We start from the raw sequence: 27191 nt of genomic DNA, 5'->3' as shown, positions 1-27191 counted from the left end.
TAAAAAATCTCAGGAAGATGTCAGCTATAGAATGTGTTCACATTCTAAGAGCTTAATACTAAAATCTCACAAAAATGAACTATCACCTCCAAAAATTTTCCTCAATGTAAATTTTATTAACAGCAGGAACTTTCCCAAGTACAATCTAATTAATATACCCTATCAAAATATTTCTTCCCAAAGTGAACAGTAATTAGCCTGAGGTATTTTAAATGTGGCTCCCAGTGGTCTAAAACTTAAATGCCATCCTCCTCTGCCTCACTAGCATCTTAGGATGTATTACAAATGTGGTCACTTGAAATATCTGAAGGGGGGGTATAAAAAGCTAACCTCAAGAAACCCAAAACCCTTCAATCTCTTGAAATCACACACTACTTTCCTTCATTCCCACTAAAATCAGAGCCACAGGCTCAGATCTAGAATAGAAGTGTTCAAACTCCATTCTCCAGTTTAATCATCAAAGCCTGGGGTGAATATGATGCTCACTATCACACTTGTGGTATAGAGGCCCAATTTTGGGGGGCATTTTGTAAGACTGAGAGTTTGTGTGTGAGATTTACCCCAATATGCCTTAACAGAGCTGAGGTAGTTGAGTCAACAGTACCACCCATCCTTAGTTCTGCAGAGTAACCAGCATGGCTCATGACACTCCTCATCCTCCACTGAGGACGGACGGAGCACTTCTAACAAGCGCAGTTTCACCTTTCTGTTTAAACAACTACAGCATATCACTTTTTTAAAGCACACGCATATTACCTCTCCAACATTGTTCAATATAGAAAACTAGGCACCCCTGAATTCCAACTAACCCTCTCCAATAGCCTCAATCAGCACAAACTGAGACAGCATCCCGTGAGCTAAAACTGTCACATTTTTATTTTAGACTATAAAAACAAAATTAGGCAAACAAACAACAGAAAAACTCAAAATAGGTTCAAATGATGTATAGTCATCTTTTCCAGGAAAGCAGAAGGTAGGCCCTACCACAAAGAAAAGATTTAATTAATGGAGGTTAATTTTCAAAGTACATTAAATACTATCAACTAACTCCTCAAAAGAACCTAGGGTTTGTTCACCTTGCTATGAGTTGACTTTTGTTATGTCATCAAAAATATAAAAATGCCTTAATAATCTCAGTTATTAAGTTTGATCTTACTGGAAATTCTTAACCACAATTTTCCTTCCTCAAATGATGTCGTGCCATGTGCATCCCTCTAACAACAGAATAGAAAGCACAGCGAATGCAGGCGGACTCCGAATGTTCTGCCAGCTAAAGACAACTTTGGTTCTTTAGGAAAGAAACAGGTACTCCAAGTATGCTCAACAGTTGGTTTTCCAATACTCCAGAAGAACCAAACTGCAGCAGTGAATGAACATGCGTTAGAGAGGATGTATGCATTAACGTGTCTGACAGAGCTAGAGTTAGGATGCTAGTTAGAACAAACTGGTCTTTAAAATATCAATTTTCTTTCCCTTAAAAACTTACTGATTCTACCAAGAAATACAAAACCATAAGGCTGTAAGTAAATGGGTCATGTTTAGGCTATTACAGGGAGGCCGTCCTCAAGGCCAGTCACTGCTCACTGCTGCTTGCACTCGGCTGGGTTTTGATCCTTCTGTTAAAGGAAAACAACACGTCAATCTATCTTCTCCCGATTCCGATGCATTTTTCAAACATTAATTACTTTAATTATCACAATATCTCGTCTTGTAAAAATTAACAGTAAAGACAGAAAATACGGGATGACAATTAATGTTCAGTCACTGAAGTATACATTAATGCATCATTATTTCCTGAGAAAATCTGTAACCTCAAAATAACAGCTACTTACTATTAATACTAATTCATACCTATCACACAAGTATCTTCCCAGTGTCTTACAGCATATGAAAGATGAACAAAATAAAGGAAATCCTAGGTTTCAAATAAATCCTGGAAATTATTATTACATACTTTGAAGGACAAAATGTTTTACTGACGCTAAAATTCCATGAATTATAAACTGGGACCTTTAGGAATCAAATAATTTTAATAGTAATTGGAGAATCCAAAGTTCAAAGCATTCCTGCATCTAGATATCCTTTAGCTGACTAACTTTCCTTTGCATGGAGAACAGTCTAAGCAATGGGTTTAATTCTTTTAAAAGGCCAAATCTCAAATAATGATCAAGTAAAGAGCATCTTCTCCATGCCTACTTCAGTGCAAGGCCAGCCCAGGTTCTGCTCACCTTTGGGTCATAGTCTGGATCGTTTTCCTCATCTCCTTCTTCTTCCCCTTCCTATATTAAAGTTCAAAATGCATCCATGAAGTAAGTACATACTAGAGAAAAACTGGTTTATAATGTATGGAAATTTTATACAAGATACTCTATGGGTCAACAGATTTTCATGATTACAGAGTTTGTTGATAATACAATTTAATTTGAAAGCTTCTAATATGAAAAATTTCCCAACACAACTTGAGACCATCCAGACAGCTTTTATTGAAAAGATTTACTGCAGCCAACGTTGAAAAAGTTTACTGCAGCTTTTGACTTCTTCAAAGAGCTGATAACCCTGCAGCAGAACAAAATTATTTGAAATAAAAAAAAAATGTTGCTGAGTTTTGTAATTTATTTATTGAAACCTTATACATACATTGTTTGGCTGTAGAATTCTAAAATCAGTTTCCAAAATTTATCCCAAATCACAGAATGATTATAAGCAAAGGAATACATTAATCAATTTTGCTCCTCAATGTGTTATACAGTGAATTATTTGCTCATTTGGTAAACATTACCTCATCAGCTTCTTCACCTTCTTCATCATACTGAAAAAAGACAAGTACAAGTGTGAGTGAATAACAAGTTAGTAAGCACAGATTAGTAACACCCATAAGCTGGAACACTAAAATGTGTTAGAAAGAAAAGCGAACATACATGCTATCCATGCTGTAGGTTACCAAGATCTGTGCTAGCTATATGCTACAGCATTTCCCTAAGATTTATTTGCAGACTCTATATTGCCTATGTAAATACTGCCATGAACATTCAAGAGTTCTAGTTGTTTCATGACATCAAAATAAAACAAGCGTAAAATAAAGGTAACCACGTTTTCTTTTATCAATTCAGAATTTTCCTAACAGAAAAACAAAAACATCATAAATGAATCCAAATATTCTAAAGACTTCTTCAAAATTGAGACAAGCTATCCAAAGGATTAGCGCCATCACAAATCTATGTCCTACGTTACTGAACAGTCAATCTAACCCCTTACCAATTCTGACTATGGCACCCCCAACAAGTGACTTCGAAGCAGGACTTAAAGGTACTCACATCATCGTCATCGTCCTCAATAGCTTCTCCAGTGAAGTATAACACTGATCTTGGGATTATACGCTCACGTAAAAAGTGACCAATTTCAAAGTCTGCAGCCAGTATCGCCTCAGCATCATCATCCTATCAGAAAGAATTGTCAGTAAGTGTGTGTGACAAAGCTTCAACCCTGCCTACCTGCCACTTATCACCTAAGTCATTTACATGAGTATGTTATTAATACCTAAAAATAAATTAGCAGGCCAGCATATACACCAAGAAAAACTGCAGTAACTACAAGTTAGGACTGCTTATTATATAGGACTTTGTGTTTAAAGAGCAAACCATAAAAGAAATAACAAAACTATGGCTGGCAAGGTTACTATGTCCAGCAGGTTCATAAGGCTCAGTGAAGTAACAGCACTGTCTGCTCTGCAGAAGAGCCAGGATTCCATTCCCAGCATCTTTAAAACCAGAGAAGCAACTGTACGCTAACTCTGTTCATGAGGATTCACATCCTCCTCTGCCTGGTGCAGGAATCAGTCAAATAGAGCAGACAATGCATGTTGGCAAACACTAACACAGAGAAAGCAATACTAACAGGCATGGTGAGACAAGCCTTTAATCCCAGTGCCTGGGGAAGGAAAGGCAGGTGGATCTGAGTTGAAGAACAAATGTCACAATGAGTCTTTTAGAAACTCAACTTACCAAATCTCCATTCTCAGGAACTGCAAAATTAAAAGAAATCCAAATCAGAAAAAAATTAAGCACAGCTTACAATACACATCAATATCTGGCCTAAATTGAGATACTACTCACACTTACCTTCAGGTGGAGCAAAAAAATTAAAGAAAGAATCATTGGAAACTGTTTTAGTCACAGTACGAACTGTCCCACGTCCCTTGTGTTTCTGTTTCTTCTTAATGGTTTTCAAAGTAACATTCTTTCCTTTTTTCCAATCTATCTGGCACCTTAGGAAACAAAATATATAATTTTATATTTTAGCACATGTGTTTACATGTCAAATTAAAATTTTAGAGGATATTTTCTAAACAAAAGTTTAAAATCTTTTGATTTACAGTAGCACTAACATGATGCAAAGAAAGTGAATAAACAGTGGATTCCTTCCCATTCATGTACATTATAGTCAGCCCCAGGGGAAATGGGAGACGGACAATAGCAACAGGATACAACAGAATATAACACTGAAAGCTCTTCTTAATTAAACACAAAACACATTAGGACAATTAACTCACCCTGTACAACCCATAATTTCTGGTCCATCAAAAGAAAAAGGATCAGAATCATCTGGTTCTGACCTCATCCTGTAAGTCTTTGTTAACACTTCATTTGTGAAATATTCATTGGGTTCAAAGTGAAATTCTAAGATAAAACTCTTTAAAAGAAAACAAAAGTGAGTTAAGTTCTTAAACCATAATATCAGCACATCAGTAAACAGTCTGACCTGTGGATTCTGATAGGCATAATAAATACCAAAGTCTAATTCTCTTTCCCTCACTCAGAACTAACAATGTGGATGTATGGGAAACCCTTAGTTCTGTCACAGGCACAAGATGAACAATATGGTTTCAACCTTAATTATCACTTACGTCAGTTAAATCTAAATGAATGGCCAAGTGTCCCTTCTCTCCATCTCCCCACAAAGACAGTGCTTAAATATGAAGCTACACCCTCAACTCAACCTTAAAGACTTGACTTTCAGACCATGATCCTTAATTAACAGCATTAGCCATAGTTGACATAGAACGGGTTATTAGCTGATCTCTTCTCATGCAGGCCCTCAAACACCATCTGCCTGAAGTCATTCCCAGGCAGACACCTTTAATAGTTACCCTGTTGTATTTTATATACTTTAATCTAAGAACACTATCTTTACTTTTAAAAAGCCTAAATCCTACAGGAAGAGGATGAAGTACAGAATTACAAGCACCAAAACCAAACATGCACTTAATTAACAGTACCTAGTGTCAACCTTAATCCCATACTCCAACTCTTGAATGTCATGTTTTAAAACTTATCTGTAACAACAAAATACAAAACTAAATATTTAAAACTTCTTTTACCATAGGCTGGCCAGCATCCGAAAACTTCACTTTAATATCTTTCAAATGCTTCAGAATTGGTTCATCATGTTCCTTCAAATTAAAATAACAATTAGCGTTTAATTTGGCATTTTAGGGTCAATGTTCTGTAACCACACAGAAATTATTAACTACAGGCAGTGTCTGTTACATTTTAGAATCAATGTTCTATTACCACACAGAAATTAGTAACTATAGGGAGTGTGTTACAGAAGTTTTACATAGTAACTATGAACCCTTAAACTTTGTCACCAGAAGTTCTACGCTGAAGCTACCTCATACCATGGTTCTTCAGCACACTGCCTGACCAGTATGAAAAATAGAAAATTCTAAAATATACTATGTTATTATCTGCTGTGGTTTCAAGCTGTTTGTTCCTTCTCTACTTTGGCAAAGTAGAAATGCACTCACACTCATCACAGTCACAAACTAGGCCACAGTACTCCACAGTGGCAATGGCTCAAGAACAAGAGGCAGTTTCCCAAAGTGAACATCTGTGTTGGTTTCAGTTTAAAAAAAAAAAAAAAAAAAACTTTATATTTTAAGATGCAAATTCCTCCTGGATTAACAAGTTTCAAATTGGAAAAAAATTTTTAAGTGCAATGCAAATTAAACACTAGTATTTTCTCACTAACCCTACCTTGATACTAAATACAGAAAAACAATTTCAATGAGAAAGCACCAACTAATAATGATCAAAAATACCACTTCATTAATGAATTCAAAATATTCTGATTAACCAAAACTGAATTTCTTTATTAATATAAAACCATTAAGTAGGCCACAAGGAAACCACAGATATTTAAGTATCAAAAAATTCTTTAAGGTTAATAGGTTTTTGTGAATCAAATTACCTGAACCATATCACTGAGCAAATCAACATTCTTAAAAACTGTCAACCAAAATTCTGGAATTCCTTTAGGGTCTTCTTTTTCTTCATCCTTCTTCTCATCTTCAATCTTGGCCTTTTCTTTCAGCTCCTCCTTGAAAAAGACAGCAAAGAACGGAATGACTATAATAGGTCTTCTGATAAACCTTCAATCAACAGCGTTCTGGTTTAATTGTGCGAATTCTACTGTCATTCATTGGAAAACTTCAATCTCACAGCAATCAGTGCTCTCATATCCACCTTAGAAAGCACCACCCACATCAAGAACTTTAGGAACATTTTAAAAAGCAGAAGAGAGTTGATAACAAGATTTTTAACCACAGCAAACAAAAACTTATCCAATGTTCATCCTTAATCAGAATAACACAATGATTACACCCTGCAAAAGGAGCAGTGCTGGAGAAGCCCCGCCACAGAACACATCACTAGCCTTCCTGCACAGATGGCACTACTCACTGCAGGCAGGGCACGCAGGGAAGCCTTTCACTTGAAAGTTGTATGCTCTCTCACCAGTCATCAAAACTGGTGACACTACAGGTCAAAGGAAACTACATGAGACGCCGCCAGGCTGAAGACTAGGTCACGTTGTTATAAGAACCCTGCAGATCCCCAGCAGGTACACAGTTGCTTATGAATGCTACTTCTACAAACTGCTTCTGGTCCCTATCAACCAAAATACAGCAAACTACAAACAAGGTACTAACCGAAACTTCATCTTCCTCATCTGGTTTCCATTCACATTCTTCTTCTGTAGGTTCATAAATTGCATTAATGATCTCAAATCGCTAAAACAAAACAAGAGCTCATGTAAAACATCACCACACAAAACTTCAAACTACTGGTTTCTGATTTAATTAGTAAATACTACGACTAATTGCTAGTTGTAAACACTATGGCTAATTTACTAATTGCTCTTGATGCTTTCACATGTACCTTTAAAACCCATTTCATTGAAATATCTAACTATCAAGCCTCCTGAAAGTTTGTCTCCTGAGTTGATTAGGTTAGAACATAGTAGGAATCATTACCTTATCAAATAAAGGCTGATAGAGAACAGCATACTTCCTCTCGAGATCATGAACTTCCTCATAGAATTTGGCTTCTATCTGTGCACATTTAACTTGAAGATTCTTGAGAGCATTCACTCGTCTTTTGACTACCTTAGGCAAGCTGAAAAGTTACATAAAATCTCAGAAAAACACAAATCACACTTCCCACACATTAAAACATTCAAGTGGACAAGTTTCTGATTGAAGCAAGGACTTAAAGAACTAAAATTCAACAGACATACAGATCCTTTCATTATAAAAGCAGGTCGAATAAATCAGTAAGAGAAAAAAACAACCCCTCCCCCCCCAAAAAAACCCAAAACACAAAGAATCCAGGTCAACTTTCTTTCCAAGTTTTTATAAAATAATTTCCTTACCTAACCACTGAAGTAGTTAAAATTAAGGAATCAACTGTTATCCATTCTCTCTCAGTTCAGTATTTTTTTCCATTTCTTATGAAAGTCTGACAACTTAAGTTGGATTCCCCAGACTCTGTAGAGACAGGGAGTGCCAAGAAGCTAGCTACATAGTGAGCCTGAGGCCCAATTAAACTGGGTTCATTCTCAAAACACACCAATGAACTTAACTAAGAAAGTAACTTGGGCTGGTAAGTTGGCGCAATAGTTACAAGCATCTACTGCTTTTGCAGAAGACCCCAGTTCAATTCCCAGCACCCACATGGAGCCTGCAAACCACCTGTAACTGCAGACCCAGGGAATCCAAAGCACTCTTATGTGCACACTATGTTCACAGAGGTAAAACACTCTTATACATAAAAAAAAGAAAATCTGAAAGTAACTTAATGCTTTAACTTATAATATTAAGTAAAAACACATATTCAAATTGTGAATTTAAATATGAATCTTAATGTTAGAATAAAACATAGCCAAAGAATCTACAAAATATAAAGGCATGAGCACACATATACACCATAAATTTAAATTTTAACTGGTCTACAGTGAGAAATGGAACCATGTTTTAACATATCCTTCCTAGAAACTTCCAGACCAAACTAACAGTTATTACACGGAAATAGCTTACACAGCAGGATCACATTTGAATTATTATTACTGCCCAGTTGGGGGAGCTGTGCATAGGCCAAATGACCACATTGAGATGTGAAAAGGTTCTCTCCTTCCATTTTTGTGTGGGTTCCAGGCGTTAAATTCGGGGACCAGGCTTTCATCACAAGAGTACCAAATAGTTTACCTCCTAAGCTACCCACTCCTAGTCAGTATTTACAAGTTAGAAAACCAAGAGGCACTGAAGCGATGGCTCAGCGATTTGGAGTGTTTGCTGCTCTTGCATTTCCCAGCACCCACAGTGGGGGTCCTAACTTCTAGGACCTTCAGTTCTTTCCTAGCCTCCTGGGCAAGTACACATGCACATACATAAAAGTAAGAATTCGAAGGCCATGAAGGACAGATTAAACTGAGATCAAGCTAAGTACACAATCGGCCAGAAATACGGGAGAGCAGCAGGAAATGCAAAAGAAGTCCCTCAGCACTCGGGGGAGGCAGGCAGATCTACAGAGTTTGAAGGCAGCCTGGTCTACAGAGTTGAGTTACAGGATAGCAAGGGCTACAGAGAAACACTTCCTGGGGGGAGAGGAATGAGGGTGCTAAGAAACATTAGTAAGATCAAGACAATTGCCAACTTTAAACCTAACTTACATACATGCTTAGAATATAGCAAACCAAAACTAACACAAAAGGAAACTTGAGAAAACCAAATTAGATTTTAAAATAAAATGTTAGCCAGGCATGATGATAGTACACTCCTTTATTCTCAGTACTTGGGAGGCAAAGGCAGGCAACATTTCTGAGAACTGTAATTCAGCTTGGTCTACAAAGCAAGTTCCAAGCCGGCCAGGACTATATACTAACCAATGATTTTAACAATGCTACTGGATACACTCATAATTTTTTTTTTTTTTTAAGAAAAACACAGCAATTCTCTGTATAGCAGGAATACAATATAAAAGAACACTAGTCACAACAGGAATATCACATGCAAAATATACTGAAAAGAATGGAACCAATATTCTACGAGGAAACCACAACCGAGACAGCATGTGCTGTAGATACAGGTACAGAGACGAGCCGATGGTAAGATACACTGCTCTGCCAATTCATGGACCTGAACGTAACCAATGGCGAACCTTAGGAATTACATAACTTGAGAACCCTGTAAAACACAGAGTTCGAGAATAGGACAGTATGAACGGAGGTATCTTATCTGCCAGATCTACTGAAAGGTCAAATGTGACAAGAAAAGAATCTTGGTCTTGATGGCCTTGAAAACTGCCTTCAGTTGAGGGTGGAAGCAACTCACCCTCTTAGGTATCAACACACACTAGGATGCCACAGTATCTAAATGTAATAGACAAAGAACAGTTCAGTTATAGAGTTCCTTAAGAACTTACTAAAACACAGGAAGGAATGAGTGTCACCTGTACCCAGTACAAAGTTGGACTTTGAAGAAATGAAAGACCTACCCATTTTGCTAATATAAAACTTAAGTATTTCTGTTTACTGAAAGACTTCATAGATCAAATATTTTTACAGTGCTAAGATGAAAATGAGTATGCAAAGATTGCCATAAAATATTCTAACAAAATGAAAGTAATGTCAGGAAGAAAAATGGACCAAGGGTACAAATGGGGCCCCCAAGCTCACACATTTTCTGAAAAGCAGCTGCCAGGAAATACAAGTAAAACAAGATCATACCACAAAAGCTGGATGCCAACTTCTGGCAGACATGGAAATCAAGCCACCTTCACACTAAACATCCAGCATTTCTAGAAATCTTGCCATAAGATTGGTATAGGTAAAGACTGTTGGCCTCTAAGTAGCAACTCAAAGAAACCATTACAGTTCCTTATGAGTAGTACATAAAAGATGATAGGCATCCATCCAGTACAATCTGTGTCAAGGTAGTCCTATCAAAGGAAGAGGAGGCAAAAGAACAGTAGACACAGAACCAGGAAACATTTCCAGTAAGCATGGAAAGATAGTACACATGGACCTTAGAACTAGAAAGCTGAGGAATTATAAGCCTTAAATTACAAAAAGTAATCTGAATTAAAAAAATAATTTGTATTTCTAATTCTGTACTTTTCTAACAAACATCTAAACAAATCATAAATGGCTAAGATCAATACACTTCCCACAGACAAGACCCAATCTAATCAGACATTTCCACTGTAATTCCCCCCAAAACGTTATACTAGATACTAACAGACAGTAGCTTTCCAGAATCACAGATAAACTTAGATGGCTTTTTATAGAAAAATAAATAAGGAAGGTAGGGAAAAAAAAAAAGGATCTTGTACCTTTCAATGTATCCTGTTGGTGTGTCTACCAGACCATCAAGTCTTTCCTGAAGAGCTGCAAGAATCTGAGGATTCTGCATCATCTGAACAGTTAGCTGACGTGCTTTTAAAAAGAAAGGGGCATTGAAAGAGGGATTCATGAAATTGTTTCTTTTCCACTGGCAATCCAATCACGAAGTCTTCCCAACAGGCTCATAAATGCTGGTCTGATGAGAATTGGGTTTCTAAGATCTCTAATGTACAGCATCTATCTCTCTAGGCCTATCTCACAAGCTCAATGAACACAATCTTTTGATTCTAATATCTAGAATTTCATCCACCACCTTTCACTTTAGGGAAGCCCAGTTTCATCCAGACGTCTGAGACTCTTGACAGCAATCGGAAGGTAGTCAACACCACAAAACACCAACAATTTTAGGCCAGAGAAAAAGGGGTTATAAGGATGTTGATATTTATTTTATGTATAATTTTGACATTATAACAAAAATTTAAATTTCTCCCTTTTCTGCATATTAACTTAGTAGCAAAAAATAGTCAGGGGTTGTGACTAAGGCCAAAAGTGACTTTTAATGATATTTAATTTAAATATAAGCTAAATTTATAAATTTTCAGTTATATTCTTGAAGACCAATTAGCTTTTAATAGTTTAGTAACAAAATGATACACAGTTATAATAGGCATTTGGCAACATCAATTAGGAACTGTTTTCACAATTATAATTCATCTGGCTAAAAATGAAGGTGAGTCCCCTGGTTACCTTGGTACTCATGAACCACATCCACGCCATCAGTACTACTCCTTGTACAAATTATTGCATGTATTGCACTACCAAGTGCATTTTTGGTGTCTGATAGGGTACACGTTTAAGGAAAGACACAGTGCTTTCTATACAATTAAATAGTAGACACAGCTTAGAAGCATTGCCAAATAAAGCCTACGTCCAACCCTTGCAGTATCTCACTTTACACTCAGTCACTGACACAGCTAGATGCTCTAACTCCAGCAGTAGTGGGAAACATTAATGACTACACTTCCATCTTGCTATTTATGGCTTCCTGTGTCCTATATAAAGTCACTGAACTCAAGGAGTGGATCAGGAGATGGAGGACAATGGGTCAAGTCCAGGAAACGGGGAACATTTCTCACTAATCTAGTCTAGAACACAAATGCCAGCCAGCAGTGGCTAGCTCCTCGAGTAATTTAAAAGAATACCTTTGATTTTTGTTTCTTCACCCGTTTCTTCTTCTTCTACTTCTTCAACATCTTCCAAATCTTGATCAAGTTCAGACTGTTCTTTGCTACAATGTCATAGCATCACACCATAGTTTAAATGTATGAATTACAAATCAAGATTAGAAAAACTTGTATTGACTGTCTAAATAAACACGCTTCTTTCAAGATAGAAATTCAGTGATTCAGTCTTCTATTTCTGTATTAACAAGTGTTTTTAACACCTCTACTTCAAACTATCTAGCCAACAGTTAAAGCTGTTATTTGTTAAGTTTGTGACCTTTTCACCCATATCCAAAGACTGTATTCTTGGGTCACTGTAAGAAAGAACCTTCAGTTCAATAGGGCAGCAATGCCCTATTTTTATATAACTAGGTTGACAATGGCATTTGACTTGCTGCTGGTTTTGTACATCTGTTTCATGTAGTCCATCCTAATGTAGCTCAAGATGGGCTTCTTCTTGGATCTCCTGCTAGGTTTACAGGCCTACACCAGCAGGCCCGATGTTCGACAGTGAGTTATTGAGTTTTTGTCCTGTTGGTTTTCCCATGCCGCACTGACTGTGAGTGTTGAGATGTCTACAACACAATCATTTAAAACTCTTAAGACTCCGGGTAAAATGGCACTACAGCTTCAACAGCTGTATCAGACCATGAGATAGCCCAGAAAATGCTCAGTAACTAACTCTTAAGGGTGACGATGTTAGTTTTAGTATCTCTCATGCTTATGACCGCTCAGAGGCCTGTACTATCTTTGGACATGTTTTTTGTCTTTTTAACTTTAAAGATGGAGAAGAAATATTAAGGCGTTTGACCAAACAACATCTTACTTAAAGTTTAACCAGGATGGCTCCATTAGGCGAAAGGTAACATCTTTCTCATCGTCTTGGAGAAACAGGAAAACCTACTTTGTCTACATGAGATTCCATCTAGCACTAGAGGGGATGAGATTAAGGACAATCTTCCTTTGGGTTATTTGTTTGACAAGGTTTTGCCATGCATAACAGGGCCCCTACAAGGCCAACTATCCTCCAGCCTTAATCTCCAGAGAACTTACTAGACTACAGATAGACATGGCCTCATTCAACATGTGGACTAAAGACAATCATTACTTGTGTCTAAACATGTGAGGCTAATAGAGGTCTATGTTCCCAGAAAGTTGGGCTTCTTGACTCCTTATGATCTTCTGAGCAGGTAGCAGAGCTGGGAGCTGCATGCATCAGCTGCTCCTTTAGTGTCTTCAAATATTTAACTCAACATCTCTATCTTAGGGCTTTAAAAAAATTCACAAGCTATTATCATAGGTCAAATCTAGCCCACTTCTGTTTCTATAAATACTATAAATTAGAATATAAGACACAGTAACAAAACAGCTGAAGTAACTACTTGAGTAGTTAAGGCTCAAAATGCCTAAAACACTCACTCAGTTTCCTGGTTCTCCCGCCTTTCCAGGCCCAACTGCCACAGAAAATTAAATAGCAGAGGAGAGGAATCAAGCTGCTATAATCAATTTGCAGTTTTCCTAATTGTTTACAAAATGATGGCTACTAAGCTAAGATGACATAATAGTATCTAATACTTCCAAAACCTGGGAGCTAGAGAGCTCAGCTCTTCCAGAGGTCCTAGTTCAATTCACAGAAACATGGTAGCTCACAACCATTTATAATGGGGTTGACACCCTCTTCTGGCATGCAGGTGTACATGCAGATAGAGCATTCATCCATAAAATAATTCTAAAATCAATTTAAAAACAAAAAGAAAAGTATTCAAGTGTTATTTAAGAGTTAACACTAAATGTCAAAGACAGGAGAACAGCAAAATTTTGAAGCCAAAAAACATAAGCAACAATTAACTTTTCTGAAATCTAAGTAGGAAATGTGAAGGATAAGCATGACGGGACAGTATCAAAGTTAACGGTATTGACGACATTTCTGTATAAGTAGTGACAAAGAACAAAGATGGGTAACCCTGGGGAAGACTGGGTGAAACACTAAGTAGTTTAACCCTTAAGTCCGCTCAGAAACAGGGCAGTTTCTACTCTGGAAACAGAGCTCACAACTTGGCCTGAGGAAGCAGACACTAAGTGCCTACTATAATTCTATATATTATTATTCTATATATTATATATTATATATTATATATGTTATTCTATATATTATATATTATATATGTTATTCTATATATTATATAATAATATAGAGAGTGCTAAAGGCCTCCCTGGCTATCTTCTTCTAAGCTGATTCCCACAACATTGGAAGGCAACTCTACATCCCAACCCTGCTCACCAAGGAAAACCACTGACACTGGGGAGTTCTACAGCAAGCACCTGAGCCTTTCCTGGAGTCCCACAGTAAGGACACCCTCTACCAAGCCTTATGTTCTCATCAGCTACTGTTAATGTCTCTCAAAGCTCCCATCCAGATCTCGCAACAGCAATCCCAGAAACAAGCAGATGATCCTACCTTATTAGGAAAGCCTATTACAAATTAAGTCTAAAACAAAAGAAGAAAAGAAAACTTAAGAGTAAGTAAGACTAAATAGGAAAGAAACATTCAAAGACAGGACAATCAATGAAACCAGAACAAGAAACAAAGTGTGAAAGAACTAAAGCAATCGATTTAAGAGCACAAACAGAAAAGTTTCTACATCTGTCCAGACAGAAGAGCAAAGAGACAAAGATGAAAAACTCGATAGGAAATAATAGGACCATACAGCATCGAACAAGGGCTGCAGAAGAAGAAGACACAGCCAATGGAGTACAACTGAAAGCCACTGAATTCGGCCCAATCAAAGGGCCTGCTACTACTACGAGGCCCTTTTTATTCATTTATTATCTAGTAATAACTTAGAAAAAAACTAGACATTTTAAAAACTAAAGCCAATTATTGAAACTTATCAAAAGAAATAGAATGTAAGTCATCAGAGAATTATGGCTTTGAATTTCAGTATCACATTGGAAGCAAAGTGGTAACAGTGGAGGCTTTCAAAATTCTCGATACAAAATGTTCATTAGTGTTCTATACCTTAACTGCCAAGCATAAGCAGTAACAGCTTTCAGTCATGCTATGTCAAAGTAACCAACTTTCTTGCCCTCTTCCAAAGAGCAAGCATAGCCACAGCCACAACTGCCATACAGTTTCTTCGTTGACCTTAGTTTCTGTCCCTCTACCAACTGCACACCCTTGATATATAAAAAGCTACTGATGATCTTAATTAATGTGTTGTATTTTAATGGTATGACTGTCTATCCCACTCTCCCTCATCATATTCCTGTAAGACAGTCATGCACACTTGAAAGAGTGAAAACTTGTTACACCCATGTTCTAAGCCATCAGAACAAACCCTAGAACCTCAAGTTTAAGCCACTAAAAGCCAACACTGCTTTAAGTCAGTGCTTCCTATTCAGTTCTTCAAAATCCAACCCAGCTGGATGGAGACAGCTCAGGAACAGAGATCATCTGTGAAACCCTAGGTTCTATTCCCAGTACTACTGTCCCACCCTCCTCCAAACATTCTAGGGAAAAGCAAAGAAGTGAAGTAAAATCCAGATTACAACTAAGAAGGGTCATCTTCCCACCGTAACATATATGTATGCTGTTGCTGTTTCAATTCTACATGTTTACACACCTCAGAGTTAGTAAGAGAATGTTTTGAGAATTACATACATGCTAAAAATCCCCAAGTATTTATGACCTATTATCATGCTCAGCACTTTTCTAAGAATAAATACTAACAAACGGTTTACTGTATTTTTCCCTTTTGGTATTCTTGGAGATAGGGTCTCACTATGTAGCTCTGGATATCCGATGTCCGGGAGCTCACTATGTAGACCAGGTTACCAACCTCCCAGAAATCTGTCTCTGCCTTTCAAGTACTGGGACTAAAGGCATGTGCCCCATACCTGGCTGTTTGAGAGGGGGTGGGGGTGGGGTGGATACTGTGCCCTAGGCATGAAACAGCTTTGGCCACCAAGCCAGGCATCAAGCTAGGATGAACAAAGGACTGCCATCTGCTCTGCCCCTGACTGATATAAGAACAACACCATGAATAAGGTGTCTCTTTGCCCATTGCCAGGGGGTGGTTTACTCTATTTGAATGATTATATAATGTATTTTAGAGTAGATATTGTACCCAACTTCCAATAGTATAGTAGGTACCAAAGGACATAAGCACTATACATTTCCATAATCTACAATCTGTCTTATTAACTACATCACAACAAAGTATCTGAAAAGGGACCAAGGTCCCCACTTACTTGTCAATGTCTGCCATCTTGTAAGAACTCCAAATACCTAAGGGGGAAAAAGTGTTAAAAACAAGCGTGAGTTGCTTAAAGGTAAGAAACACTTGAAGTGAACCCTATCAATAAAACACTAAATCTAGTCATTTTATATGCCCTTTAAAAATCATGTATTAAGAAAAAAACATGGAACACAGTATTATACAAAACAATTTTCAGAAGCTAGGTTTTATAATTCCATATAGACAAAAGAAACCACATTTAATAGATTTATAGATCAGTGATCTTTATTCAAATACTTTTAATGATAGTGAAAGGTCAATTTTTACATAGCTCCTTAGAATATTTTTTTAAAGACAAGTTTTCTTTATTATAACCCTGTCTGATTTGAAATTCACTACATGGACCAGGCTGGTCTCAACCCAGAGATCTGTCTGTCCCTGCTTCCCCAAGCTGGGACTAGAGGTATGTGCTACCCACTTTTTTTTTTAACACGCTGTATTAAAATGATGTTTATTGTGTGTGCATCATGTGAGAGTTCAGAGAACAATTTACTGGTTTTCACTTTCCATATGGGTCCTGGGGATAAATGTGGGGTCATCAGGCTTGACAGCTTTACCTAGTAAGCCATCTTGCCAGCCTTTAACTCACTTCAAAAAACAAAACCTTAACTACTGTCCTTTCTATGACTCTTGAAGTCTTTAATAGTTTCAGCATTATATTAGTTCTTTGAGCTATTTTATGAAAACCAGCCCCAGTACTTAGGAATAGCTAATGCTTTCAGAGATGGAAGCCAGCCTGACCTAAAAAGAAGACTTTGTCTAAAAATCTACTTTCAGCCACCCTCTCAAGATTTCTCTTAGCATCTGGAAGCTTCTAGAGATGACTGAATCAGGATCTGGATGAAGAGAGCTACAACTGAGACACAACACTATAGCAGCTTCAACATGTGCTTAGTTCTCAGTCATCATAAATGTGGCTCAGCTCAGCAGAGCAAACTTGCTCTGGGCAACTTCAACCTTACATCAGGGTGAACAGCTTCCCTGCACTGTTGAAGACTCAGCCCAGCCACCAAAACAACTATGCAGTATCACCAGAAAAACATTGAGAACATGGGAATGCCTTAGAATTGAAGCCTAAAAGCAGCATTTGATTTCTGCCTCCTCAGTATTGGCAAGAACTAAGAAACACATAGCTCATTGTATGGCGTATGACTACAGGTATGTGTTTGAGTGTGCAGAAAACCAGAAGAGGGTCTCTGGAGTTACAGCTATCCATGGGTTCTAGGAATCTGAGCTCTGGCAAGGAATACCTACCCTATGCAGACAGGACTGCAATCAATCCCAGTACTAAGGGAGGAGCTTAGATAAGCAGATCCTGGGGGCCATTAGCCATTCATCTTCAAGGAACCAGTAAGCCTAGGTAGGTTCCCAGGAAGAGATCTTGCATAGAGACACAAGTATAAACAGTATTCTTTCATCTCTTGTTTAAAAAAAAAAACAAAAACAAAAACCTTCCATCCAGATTAGGAACAGCAGACTAAGCAGATCAACTGAAAATCGAAAGTACAGAATAAAATTTATTTGAAAATTGTGAAAGCACAGAAGCCCTAGAAAAACAGTTAAGAAATCCTTATTCCAAAGCTGATGACTTTGGAAGCTACTTCTACCCAAAGGTCAACTGCCATTATGAAAAAAAAAGAAAAGAAAATCTCACTTATTTGGGAGGGAGTTGACACAGCACACGCATGGAGGCCATAGAACCTGTGGTCCCTATGACTAAACCTAAAGGATTTCAATCATTCCCTGTACTGTGGGACAGCACCTCCCACAACACGGACCTAGGACTGGCCTAGAACTCAGTTCAGAACCGAATATTTTATAGTTCCTCTTTAAATGAGATTACATGTGTGTGGCACCCAGCCAAGAATGGAAACTCAGTTTTAATAGCCCTGAGCTATCAAAATCCTGGGCATACTTGGGGAAGCAACAATGTCTCCCTGCAATGCCTTGGGTTCAATTCCCAGCCCCACAAAATCTTTACAGCTACTCTACCAAATTAAGCAGAAGCCCCAAATGCTATACCCCTGAAAAAATAATCCATTTCTGGACTAATAGCCCAATTTCATCTACTATGTTGTCCCCTCAACTTTGACTCTATAGCTCAGTGAACTCTGGTAATGTCCTCAAAAGCACAAGCACATCCACAGTGAGATACCTTCTTCCTAAGCCTCAAACTCAAAAAACACAACTAGTCTCATACTACAAAAGCTTAAATATTTAATTCAAAGACTTTTCCCACTGCATTCAGTTTGACCCCTGGGAGGAAGAGAGTAAAGGGAGTTGGGGAAGGAAGAAAAAACACCCTCTACAACAAAACAACCATCTACTAAAGATATCAAGTTTAGGGAATAACTAAATAGAACTTCCAGAATAAAAATAATGACATCAAGCTAAATAGGTTGGCATAACAATAAATTAGGCTCAGCTGAGGAATGAATTCAGTTCAAAGGAAGCTAGAAGTCATACTGCAAGCAAGGCAGGCCTGAGAAAGGACAAGAGATTTAAAATATAACAAAATCTGAGACTGGACACAAACTCTACAAGTAGAAAGGATAGAACATTAAGAAATTTAGAGTGATGAAAGACACCAATCCACAGTTTAAAGGAACCCAGTAAGTGTACTCTCCTGATGAAGATAAACAACTGGGAGACAGCAGTGAAGACAGAGCACTGCTGCGGGCAGTGGTACACATGCTAGATGAGTGTGTAACAAATGGTTTGACCATCTGCAACCAAAAATAGCCTTTAAAATGAAGAAAATTAAATGAGGTAAAGCACATAATTGGAAGCAAACAATACCTGCAAGCAGTCTCATTAGAAACACTCTCTTACATACAGCTGTAACTAGAAGGAAAGTGACTCCAGGTTAATCATCTAACACTTGGACAGAGCTGGGTGTGTATCTAAATAATTATTTTTACATGTGGTAGCACTCACTACATTGCTCAGGATGTACTCAAACTGCTGAGCTTAAGTGATCATCCTGCCTCACATACACTAGTGCTGAACTACAGGTGTATGTCACCCTATCCAGCTAAATAATAATCCCACCATCATTACAGGTAAAATAGAATACAACCAAACTGTATCACTATATTACCATGAGGGGGGAAAAAAAAAAATCAAGACCAAGATAGAAAAGGTTCAGTGTGAACCAAGAGTGTACAGACCATCTCAATGAGAAAGGATGCTGGTTTCTAATTAATTTTCCTTAAATCAATTAATCTGAATTATGTAAAAATCTTCCACAGAAGTAGAAAGGCGGCCACAAAACACCTGACTACACAAAACAAACACTCTGATCAGTTTACCTTCTAGTAGCCAGATATCCAAGCATCCACTATCAACTGCTTACCTTCTGATACATCATTTTCTGGAAAATTTCCTGAGATACAAGTATTTCCTCTCTAGAAAAATAGTCACTGAATGATGAAACAGGCAATTGTTTCAGAATAAGAAACCAGTAAACTCAACGACTTGGACCTTACTTTCTCCCAGACTTCATTCTGTCCCAAGAATTTCAGATGTGGCTGTTCTTTTGGAACAGTTTCATTAATTCAGGGCTCAGCACCAAATATGGCTCCAAGAGTTTAAACAGCACCATCTTTTAAACACTCGCTTTTCCATTCTAGTGATAGATAGCACGTCACAATTGGGCCATGTATTAGACTCCCAAGCAAAATGGACTACTTGAGAACACCACCTTCCATCTAAAAGATCTCCATCCAACCCAACAGCAAACGTACACCTACAAATATTCAGCATTTGGCCAAACCCCTCACTCACTAGGAACAATTTATCCATATTCAAATATGTGACATGCATAGCTCATATATGCAAAAATAAGGCTTTAAAGTAGCCACTATTTCATCATATGCAGGCAAATTCCATACTGAACAAACCACCTAACTACACTGCAGATTCTCCTCAGAGAATTTCACACTCATGTCCAGCACTTCAAGCCAGACACCATCCTTTAAAACTCAATATAAAGGGGTTAAAGAGATGGCTTAATGTTCAAGAGCACTTGTTTTCCCTGCACAACCTGAAGCCTCTCTCGGTACTCACTTGGCACCTTACAATTGTCTGAAACTCCAATCCTAGAGAATCTGACACCTCTTCTAAGCTTTATAGGTACCAAGCTTGCACATGATACAGACATGTAGGCAACACACTCATACATACAAAATGAAGCTTTAAAATGTAAATAAAACCAACCCTGTAAGTCTTCACTACAAAACTAAATAACCCTAAATAAGGTTTCTAGACCTGTTTCCTACTTAAAATGTTAATACTACTACCTAAGCTATATACAGTGAGACAGTTATCTGACAGCATTAAATAAATGTGGAGTGGGCAGTGGTGGTGCACGCCTTTAATCCCAGCACTTAGGAGGCAGAGGCAGAGGCAGGCGGATTTCTGAGTTCAAGGCCAGCCTGGTCTACATAGTGAGTTCGAGGACAGCCAGGGCTACACAGAGAAACCCTGTCTCAAAACAACAAATGTGGAATTTAAACAATGTCATGCCTTTAATCTCAGTACTTCAGAGACAGGAAAATCTTTGAACCCAAGGGCAGCCAACAGTTCCAGGACAGTGGAGCTACATCAGAGAACCTGTCATAAATAAAGCCTCAGTAATCACGGTTGACTTAACAATCTGTTCCCCTTTTTAAAAAAAGAATATTTTGTCACCTTTGTTTTGCTTACATTTATGTCTGTACCCCATGTGGATATTGGATACCCTAGGAGCAGAGGTAGCTGTGAGCTGCCTGCCATGTGGATGTTGGGAATTGAACCCAGGTCCTCTGGAAGAGCAGTCAGGGAGTGCTCTTAACTTTTAAAAGTCGGCTCTCCAGCTCCTGTAGGATTTTATTTAGTATAAGAAAATTACAGCTCCTTTTCCACTTTAAAAACAAAGAAAGTACCGGGCGGTGGTGGCGCACACCTTTAATCCCAGCACTTGGGAGGCAGAGGCAGGCGGATTTCTAAGTTCGAGGCCAGCCTGGTCTACAGAGTGAGTTCCAGGATGGCCAAGGCTATACAGATAAACCCTGTCTCGAAAAAACAAAAACAAAAAAAAAAAAAAAAACAAAGAAAGTGTGAAACTTCTGAAGTAAAAAAGTCCAAACTGTACATTTTTACCAATGAAGAGTTGCTACACCCAGGGTGTAGCAGCTCCTGCCTGTCAACCCAGCAACAGGGTCCAGCAGTCTAAAAGCAGCTGCAAGACAGCAGCTCAGACCTTACCTCTAGCATGCACAAGAACTCAGATGAAACTAGGCTGAATTAAGTTAACCAATTCTAACAGGCGTTTTTCTGTAAAGCAAATCATAATTACCTTAAGCTTTTCCAACTTTCTTCCCAATCCTCACAGCTTCACACCTCATAGCCAAACAAATCAGTGGCTTATTTGCTCATGGTATGAGATATAGGTCAGAATAGGTTGTTTTAGAATGTGACTAAAAATGATCACCCATATATCTATAAAATATGGCTCTTTAATCTTTTGAGAACTTAACGTAAGTAATGTATGACACTGGTAGACTCTTTTTTAGCCCCTTTCCTGTCTTGGCTGAGGTCACCTGAAGCCAATACAAGCAAGCAAATAAGGAAATAAACTATAAAATTTTAGACACATTTGGCACTGCCAAGAGTGTTATTTTTAATCTCATGAAAAGGCTAGTCAGGCACCACACTCAGTAGTAAATTGTCAATTATAGGGCCAAAGACTAAAAACAAAAGAACAGGTACACCTGACAGAACTTTTCCTGTTGATATGTTAGGGGTCTTTTTTTTTTTTTTTTTTTTTTTTTTTTTTTGGTTTTTGGTTTTTTGAGATAGGGTTTCTCTGTGTAGCCCTGGCTGTCCTGGAACTCACTTTGTAGACCAGACTGGGCTCGAACTCACACCACTGCTGCCCGGCCTTTAATAATCTAAACGCTGACTTGAAAAAAAAATCTATTAAATCAAGATTTTATGACAGATGTCTAAGTCCCTACTCATGCTAAATTAAAACCCTCCAACCCTGACTTAGAATTAAAGTAGCTGTACAATTTAAATCTGGGATGTACACTTCAACCATAAACAAGTTTGAGAGATAAGAATTCACAAGACCACCAACTGCCCTCCCCCACTTACTTGTAGCTTTAAAATAAATTAAATTTTAGGTACTCCCCTAATCCAAAGTACTTGAATATTAAGCTTGGAAAGGTATTTTGATGGCATCTATTTTCAAAAATAGCAAACTTTATGTTGGATCTCCTGAAATTAAGAGGTGTTGGGAAGTCTTTTTCTTCCAGGTGAGTGCTCTAATGCAGCTCCCCCACTACCACGAATTATGCGTTCGAGGGTCAGCACACCCCAAGTGCAATGGGTGAGTCTCGCCCTGGGAAAACTACCTTCCTGATCACGGTTATCTCCCCTGCCAGGTTAAGTATGGGAAGTCTTTAAAACGGTTTTCATTTTGGAATTTAGAGATAGGAGACAGTCTGAAGTAGGTAGTCCTGGAAGACAGCCTATGTGCATCCTTTTAAGTCTGAGAAGCCCTGCCCTCCCAACAGGACCTGTCTCCGCCCTCCCTCCAATGCCACTCCTGAGATCTTTACAGAAATGTGGCGCACTGAGCTCGGACAGTATATATTAATGCCTTGCTCCATCGCACGGGCCCTTCCACTTCACCCCTAGTGAGAATTCTGGGGGCTTTCTGAAAGAAAAGTATTACGCTGTCGGTCTAGTAAACTCAAAGCCCCCCAACCCCCAACAAGGCAGCCCTTCTTTCGTCTCAGAACCATCTGGAGGGTTTATGGAGAGACTACGATCGAGTCTCTCCACACAAGTATACCCCGGCCACGGTACCCATCGAAGTTCTAACTGTACCTGTGAGACACAAAACAAATCTTTTGTTAAAGGGGAAAAAAAAAAAAAAAAGATAGCTAAGCTGAACGCTTCGCACGTGTTAACCCCTTAAAACCCTGGCGGTGGAGGCTGCTCGCCCCTCCATCGTCCCATCCGCTAGCATATTTTCCTCCAGGAAGACCGTGGGGGAGGCAGGAGACCGTCGCGGGACTGGTACTCGTGGCGACCCTTCCTCCTTCATCTCCGACTGGGATCCGGCGGGCCCCCGGTAAGGGTCTCCGGCCGGCCGCGGCGCGGTCCCCACGTGCCCGGGCTCCTCCGCGCGGAGGCCGCGGCCTGCGCAGCCCCTCCCTGCGGGCGGAACTCGCGGCCACGGTTCCTTCCATGTCCCCCATCCCCGCGGCCTGCCTCGCGGGGCTCCCCTCATGGTGGGGGGTACACCGAGGCAGAGGCGGCCGGGCGAGCCGGGGCGGCCCGCGGCGTGGCCTCCTTCTCCTCCTCCTCCTCCGCTCTCCCGCGGCCTCGCCGTCCCGCGCGCCCCGCAGCCGCTGGCGCTCCCCGGGGTCCCTCAGGCCGCACGGCCCCTCGGGAGCGCTTACCCGCGGCCTCAACCCAACACCTCGCAGGCCCCGCTCCCCGGCCTTCCCGGCCCTCCCGGCCCCAGCCGTTACCGTTCCAGGAGGCTCGGACGCGGAGCCGGGCGGCCGGAGCTGCGCAGGCAGTGACTCAGGGCGGCGGCGGCGACGGCGGCGGCGGCAGCGGCGGCAGCGGCGGCGGCGGGAGGAGCAGGAGGCGGCGCCGTGAGCAGATGGCGCTAAAAAAGACCCGAGAGCCCGCCGCTCGCGCTCATATACAATTAGCGTCAGCACGTAGGGCTGCTCCGCCGCCCTCCCCCTGGCCTCGGCGTTGCCTAGCAACAGGAGCGGGAGGCGGGCCTGGGCCTTGTTGCCTGGTAACAGAGCCGTCCTTCTTCCCCGGCACCTTAGGCTTCCCGCCAGAGATGATCTCTTGCTCGCCATCTCTTCTCCTCTCTGCGCTGGGATGGAATCCCACGGCGACGACCCATACGTCCCGCCCATGGTTCTCGTTGCCTGGGTTAGGGACAGCAGCCTAGTGGCAGGCTTTGCAGTATCGTGGCTGGGATTCCCACCCGCATCCAGGCCTAATTCATGCACTCCTTTCCCCCTTCCTCTCCTCTGAAACCTTTTTCCCACCCTGGGTAAGAACTACAGCTCTTCCCTTGTGACCACCGCAGCTGCGTCTTCCGCCTAACTCAGGGTGTCTCTACACCTTTTAGGGTGTTCCACATCATGTTTACCTGATAGGCAACCCTTCATTTCTGCTTTAGTTCGTTTGATGGAAGCAAAGAGCGTACTTCGCGTATTCTTGCTGCTTTATAAAGAAAATAATCAGCGTCTCAGTTTTTCCATCTTCCTGAAAAAGTCAATCAACCCTTAAGCTTATGAAATCTTGCAGCTATTTTTCAATCGACTACGAATCACCTGTTCTGTTAGCTTTCGATGTCTGGTGCTTTGGGGTTTTTTGTTGGTTTTTTTTTTTTTTTTTTGGCAGGGCCACACTGTGAAACCCATGCAGGTATCTTTTTAAATCTTTCAGAGTGTGGGTATGTGCTACAATGCCGAGATCTACAAATAAAACAGCTGTGTCCCAAGTGTGGTCTTTACGGTGGAAGGTTAATCTGTCCATAATACTAAGGCACTGTCTACATTTTATATTCCTATTCTCCCACAAGCCTACACTGGAGTCTTCCAGACACTACACATCGTAGGATAGGGCAACATTGGAAATACAAACAGACCGACAGGAGAATCTGGTTATCTGTTGTGAAATCAGGCGTGGAGGAACTTGGTAAAAAGTAGTATGTGCATACAAAAGGCTATGTGCTGTTATTAGTTTAGTGAAAGAATAACTGTTCTTTGAGGCCTTTGGGTGTAGCTCATTTGGTAAGACTGCCTAATACACACGAAGGCCCCAGGTTCAAACCACAGGATCATATAACCCACACATGGCAGCATTCTTCTGGAGTTGCAGCCCTGCAGAGCTGGAGGCACGGGGATAAGTAATTTAGGGTCATAGAGAGTTCCAGGCCAGCATGGAATACTTAAGGCCCTGTAGGAAAAAAAAAAAATCACTGTTAATTTCCAACAAAATAACTATCAGTATCTGGAATGCACACAAAGTTCTCTGGGGGAAAGTGGAGTGTGGTGTCACACACCAGTTAAACCAGAACTCTGGAGATAAAGACGGGAGAATTTTGAACTCTCCTGCAGCCTGGCTCTTCCTATCTTAAAGTTAAAGAAAGCTTTTGGAATCTTCAGGGTTTTTTTTTTTTTTTTTTTTTTTTTTTTGAAAGATCTCAGGACATCTAGCTATTAATTTCCCTGAAATTTCAAAATGCCTGTAATTAGCATTAGTCAAGTTGTTCAAGGTCACATGGGAGATCTAGGATCGAATCCAGAACTGTTCAAATGATCACCTCCTTTTTGCCAATTCGTGGAATTCACATTTAGAAAAAAAAAAAAAAAAAAAAAAAAAAAAAAAAAAAAAAAAAACTTCGAGCCTAGGCATCATGAAATGAGTTGTACGGCAGCCACTATCAATATGACAGGACCTAGGGAAAAAACCTGGGTGTTTGTGAGGGAATCTCTAACCTGTGTTCATTGAAGTAGGAAGTCCCTCTTTTGTGTTGGCATCAATGCATGAGCTGTCTTGAACTGAACAGAAAAGAGAACGCAAGCAAAGCACCAATATGAACTGCCTTTTAGCTCTTGCCTAGATGCAATGTGATCAGTGCCACCATGCTGTGACAGTCATGAGTCACAGATTGCACCCTCAAACTCTGAGCCACAATAAATCCTTCCTTCCTTACACTGTTTCAGTTAGGCATGTTGTCGCCACCATTAAAAAAAAGTAACTAAGGGCTGGAGAGATGGCTCAGTGGTTAAGATCTCTGACTGCTCCTCCAGAGGTCCTGAGTTCAATTCCCAGCAACCACATGGTGACTCACAACCATCTGATACCCTCTTCTGGTGTGCATAACTACAGCTACAGTATACTCCCATATATAAAATAAATAAATCTTTAAAAAAAAAAAAAAGTAACTAAAGCAACTTGGTATTGAGCATTTTGTCAGTTAAATAATTCCTTCTTTCGGATATCAAACCAGCTCTGTTCTAAGCATCACTCTCTGTTTTGTCCTTTGTCATTTACTTATCGGGACAGGGCCTCGCTATGGAACCCTGGCTGGCCTAGTACTTACTCCCTATGTAGAGTAGAGATCAGTTGGCCTCTGCCTCCCCAGTGCTAAGATTAAAGGCATGAGCTACCAAGCATGGTTTAAAATCAGTTCTTAGTGATGGAAATGAAACAAAACAAAACATCTTCACAAAGTTATACAATCAGTATTACACTCTTTATTGTCGGATTCTGGCCAAAAAAAAAAAAAAAAAAAAATGGTGTTGATACTATAAATGGTTTGATAAAGTGTTGAAAACCATTACATGGTTTTTGTTACTTCCCAAAGGTCAATGACATCCCCATCACCTATTAACATCAACCCTTTTAAAGAATTCCTGGGATTGGTGGTAATTTGCTCCCTTGGCCTTTAGAAAATTCTAATCATAATGACAACGTGCATGGCATTATTATTATTTTCATTTTTAGATTTGGTTCTTCTCATAGTAGCTGAAAGTTCTTGTCATTTCTTATACCTCCTTCTGTTTTTTTTTTTTTTTTACCTTTTTATTGATTCTTTGTGAGATTCACATCATGTACCCCAATTCAGCTCACCTCCCTGCCCCTCATATCTGCCCTTCACCCTTGCAACCTCTACCCCAGAATAAAACTCTCTCTCTCTCTCTCTCTCTCTCTCTCTCTCTCTCTCTCTCTCTCTCTCACACACACACACACACACACACTCACACAAATACAACAAAGCATAGAACACATCTCATCATAGAAGCTGTAGTGTGTCATAGTGTGTCCCTCTGTCCACACATCTTCACCAGCAAACATTCATTGTGATTCACCTCTTTATATCTGCTCTTGTTAGAAGGTTCCAACTCTTCTGTCTCATCTTCAAGCCTAGATATTCTGTGGTCTCTCCAAGTCTCTGAAT

General features: G+C 39.7%; 1 protein-coding gene, 1 non-coding gene and 1 pseudogene across 8 annotated transcripts; all 3 read right to left on the bottom strand.

The window, feature by feature from the left end:
• Nucleotides 1-853: 853 nt before the first annotated feature.
• Nap1l1 (nucleosome assembly protein 1 like 1) lies at nucleotides 854-23949 on the bottom strand. 7 transcript variants are annotated; one of them, XM_076920209.1, is made up of 16 exons: nucleotides 23725-23863; nucleotides 16152-16188; nucleotides 11880-11965; nucleotides 10668-10770; nucleotides 7313-7454; nucleotides 6989-7069; nucleotides 6250-6378; nucleotides 5378-5449; nucleotides 4550-4689; nucleotides 4119-4264; nucleotides 4002-4021; nucleotides 3315-3437; nucleotides 2780-2809; nucleotides 2229-2279; nucleotides 1551-1616; nucleotides 854-980 (listed from the first exon to the last, which is right to left on the bottom strand). In XM_076920209.1, the coding sequence occupies exons 2-15, from the start codon at nucleotides 16166-16168 to the stop codon at nucleotides 1581-1583; spliced, it is 1176 nt and encodes a 391-aa protein (XP_076776324.1). In that variant the 5' UTR covers nucleotides 16169-16188; nucleotides 23725-23863; the 3' UTR covers nucleotides 854-980; nucleotides 1551-1580. The 7 variants fall into 7 exon arrangements, 6 of the variants coding, with proteins under 6 accessions (XP_076776324.1, XP_076776323.1, XP_076776328.1 ...); XR_013106364.1 differs by having other exon boundaries at nucleotides 854-1616; nucleotides 2229-2556; XM_076920208.1 differs by having other exon boundaries at nucleotides 854-1616; nucleotides 23725-23949.
• LOC143436533 (small nucleolar RNA SNORA48) lies at nucleotides 15832-15975 on the bottom strand. Its single transcript, XR_013106497.1, has one exon. It is a non-coding gene; the product is annotated as a small nucleolar RNA SNORA48 (small nucleolar RNA).
• LOC143436507 (U1 spliceosomal RNA) lies at nucleotides 22495-22635 on the bottom strand (annotated as a pseudogene).
• Nucleotides 23950-27191: the final 3242 nt, after the last annotated feature.

The sequence above is a fragment of the Arvicanthis niloticus genome, chromosome 22, assembly GCF_011762505.2.
Source record: "Arvicanthis niloticus isolate mArvNil1 chromosome 22, mArvNil1.pat.X, whole genome shotgun sequence".
NCBI classification, from domain to species: Eukaryota; Metazoa; Chordata; class Mammalia; order Rodentia; family Muridae; genus Arvicanthis; species Arvicanthis niloticus.
Note: the sequence above shows the minus strand (reverse complement) of the source record. Positions and strands in the feature narration are given on the sequence as shown.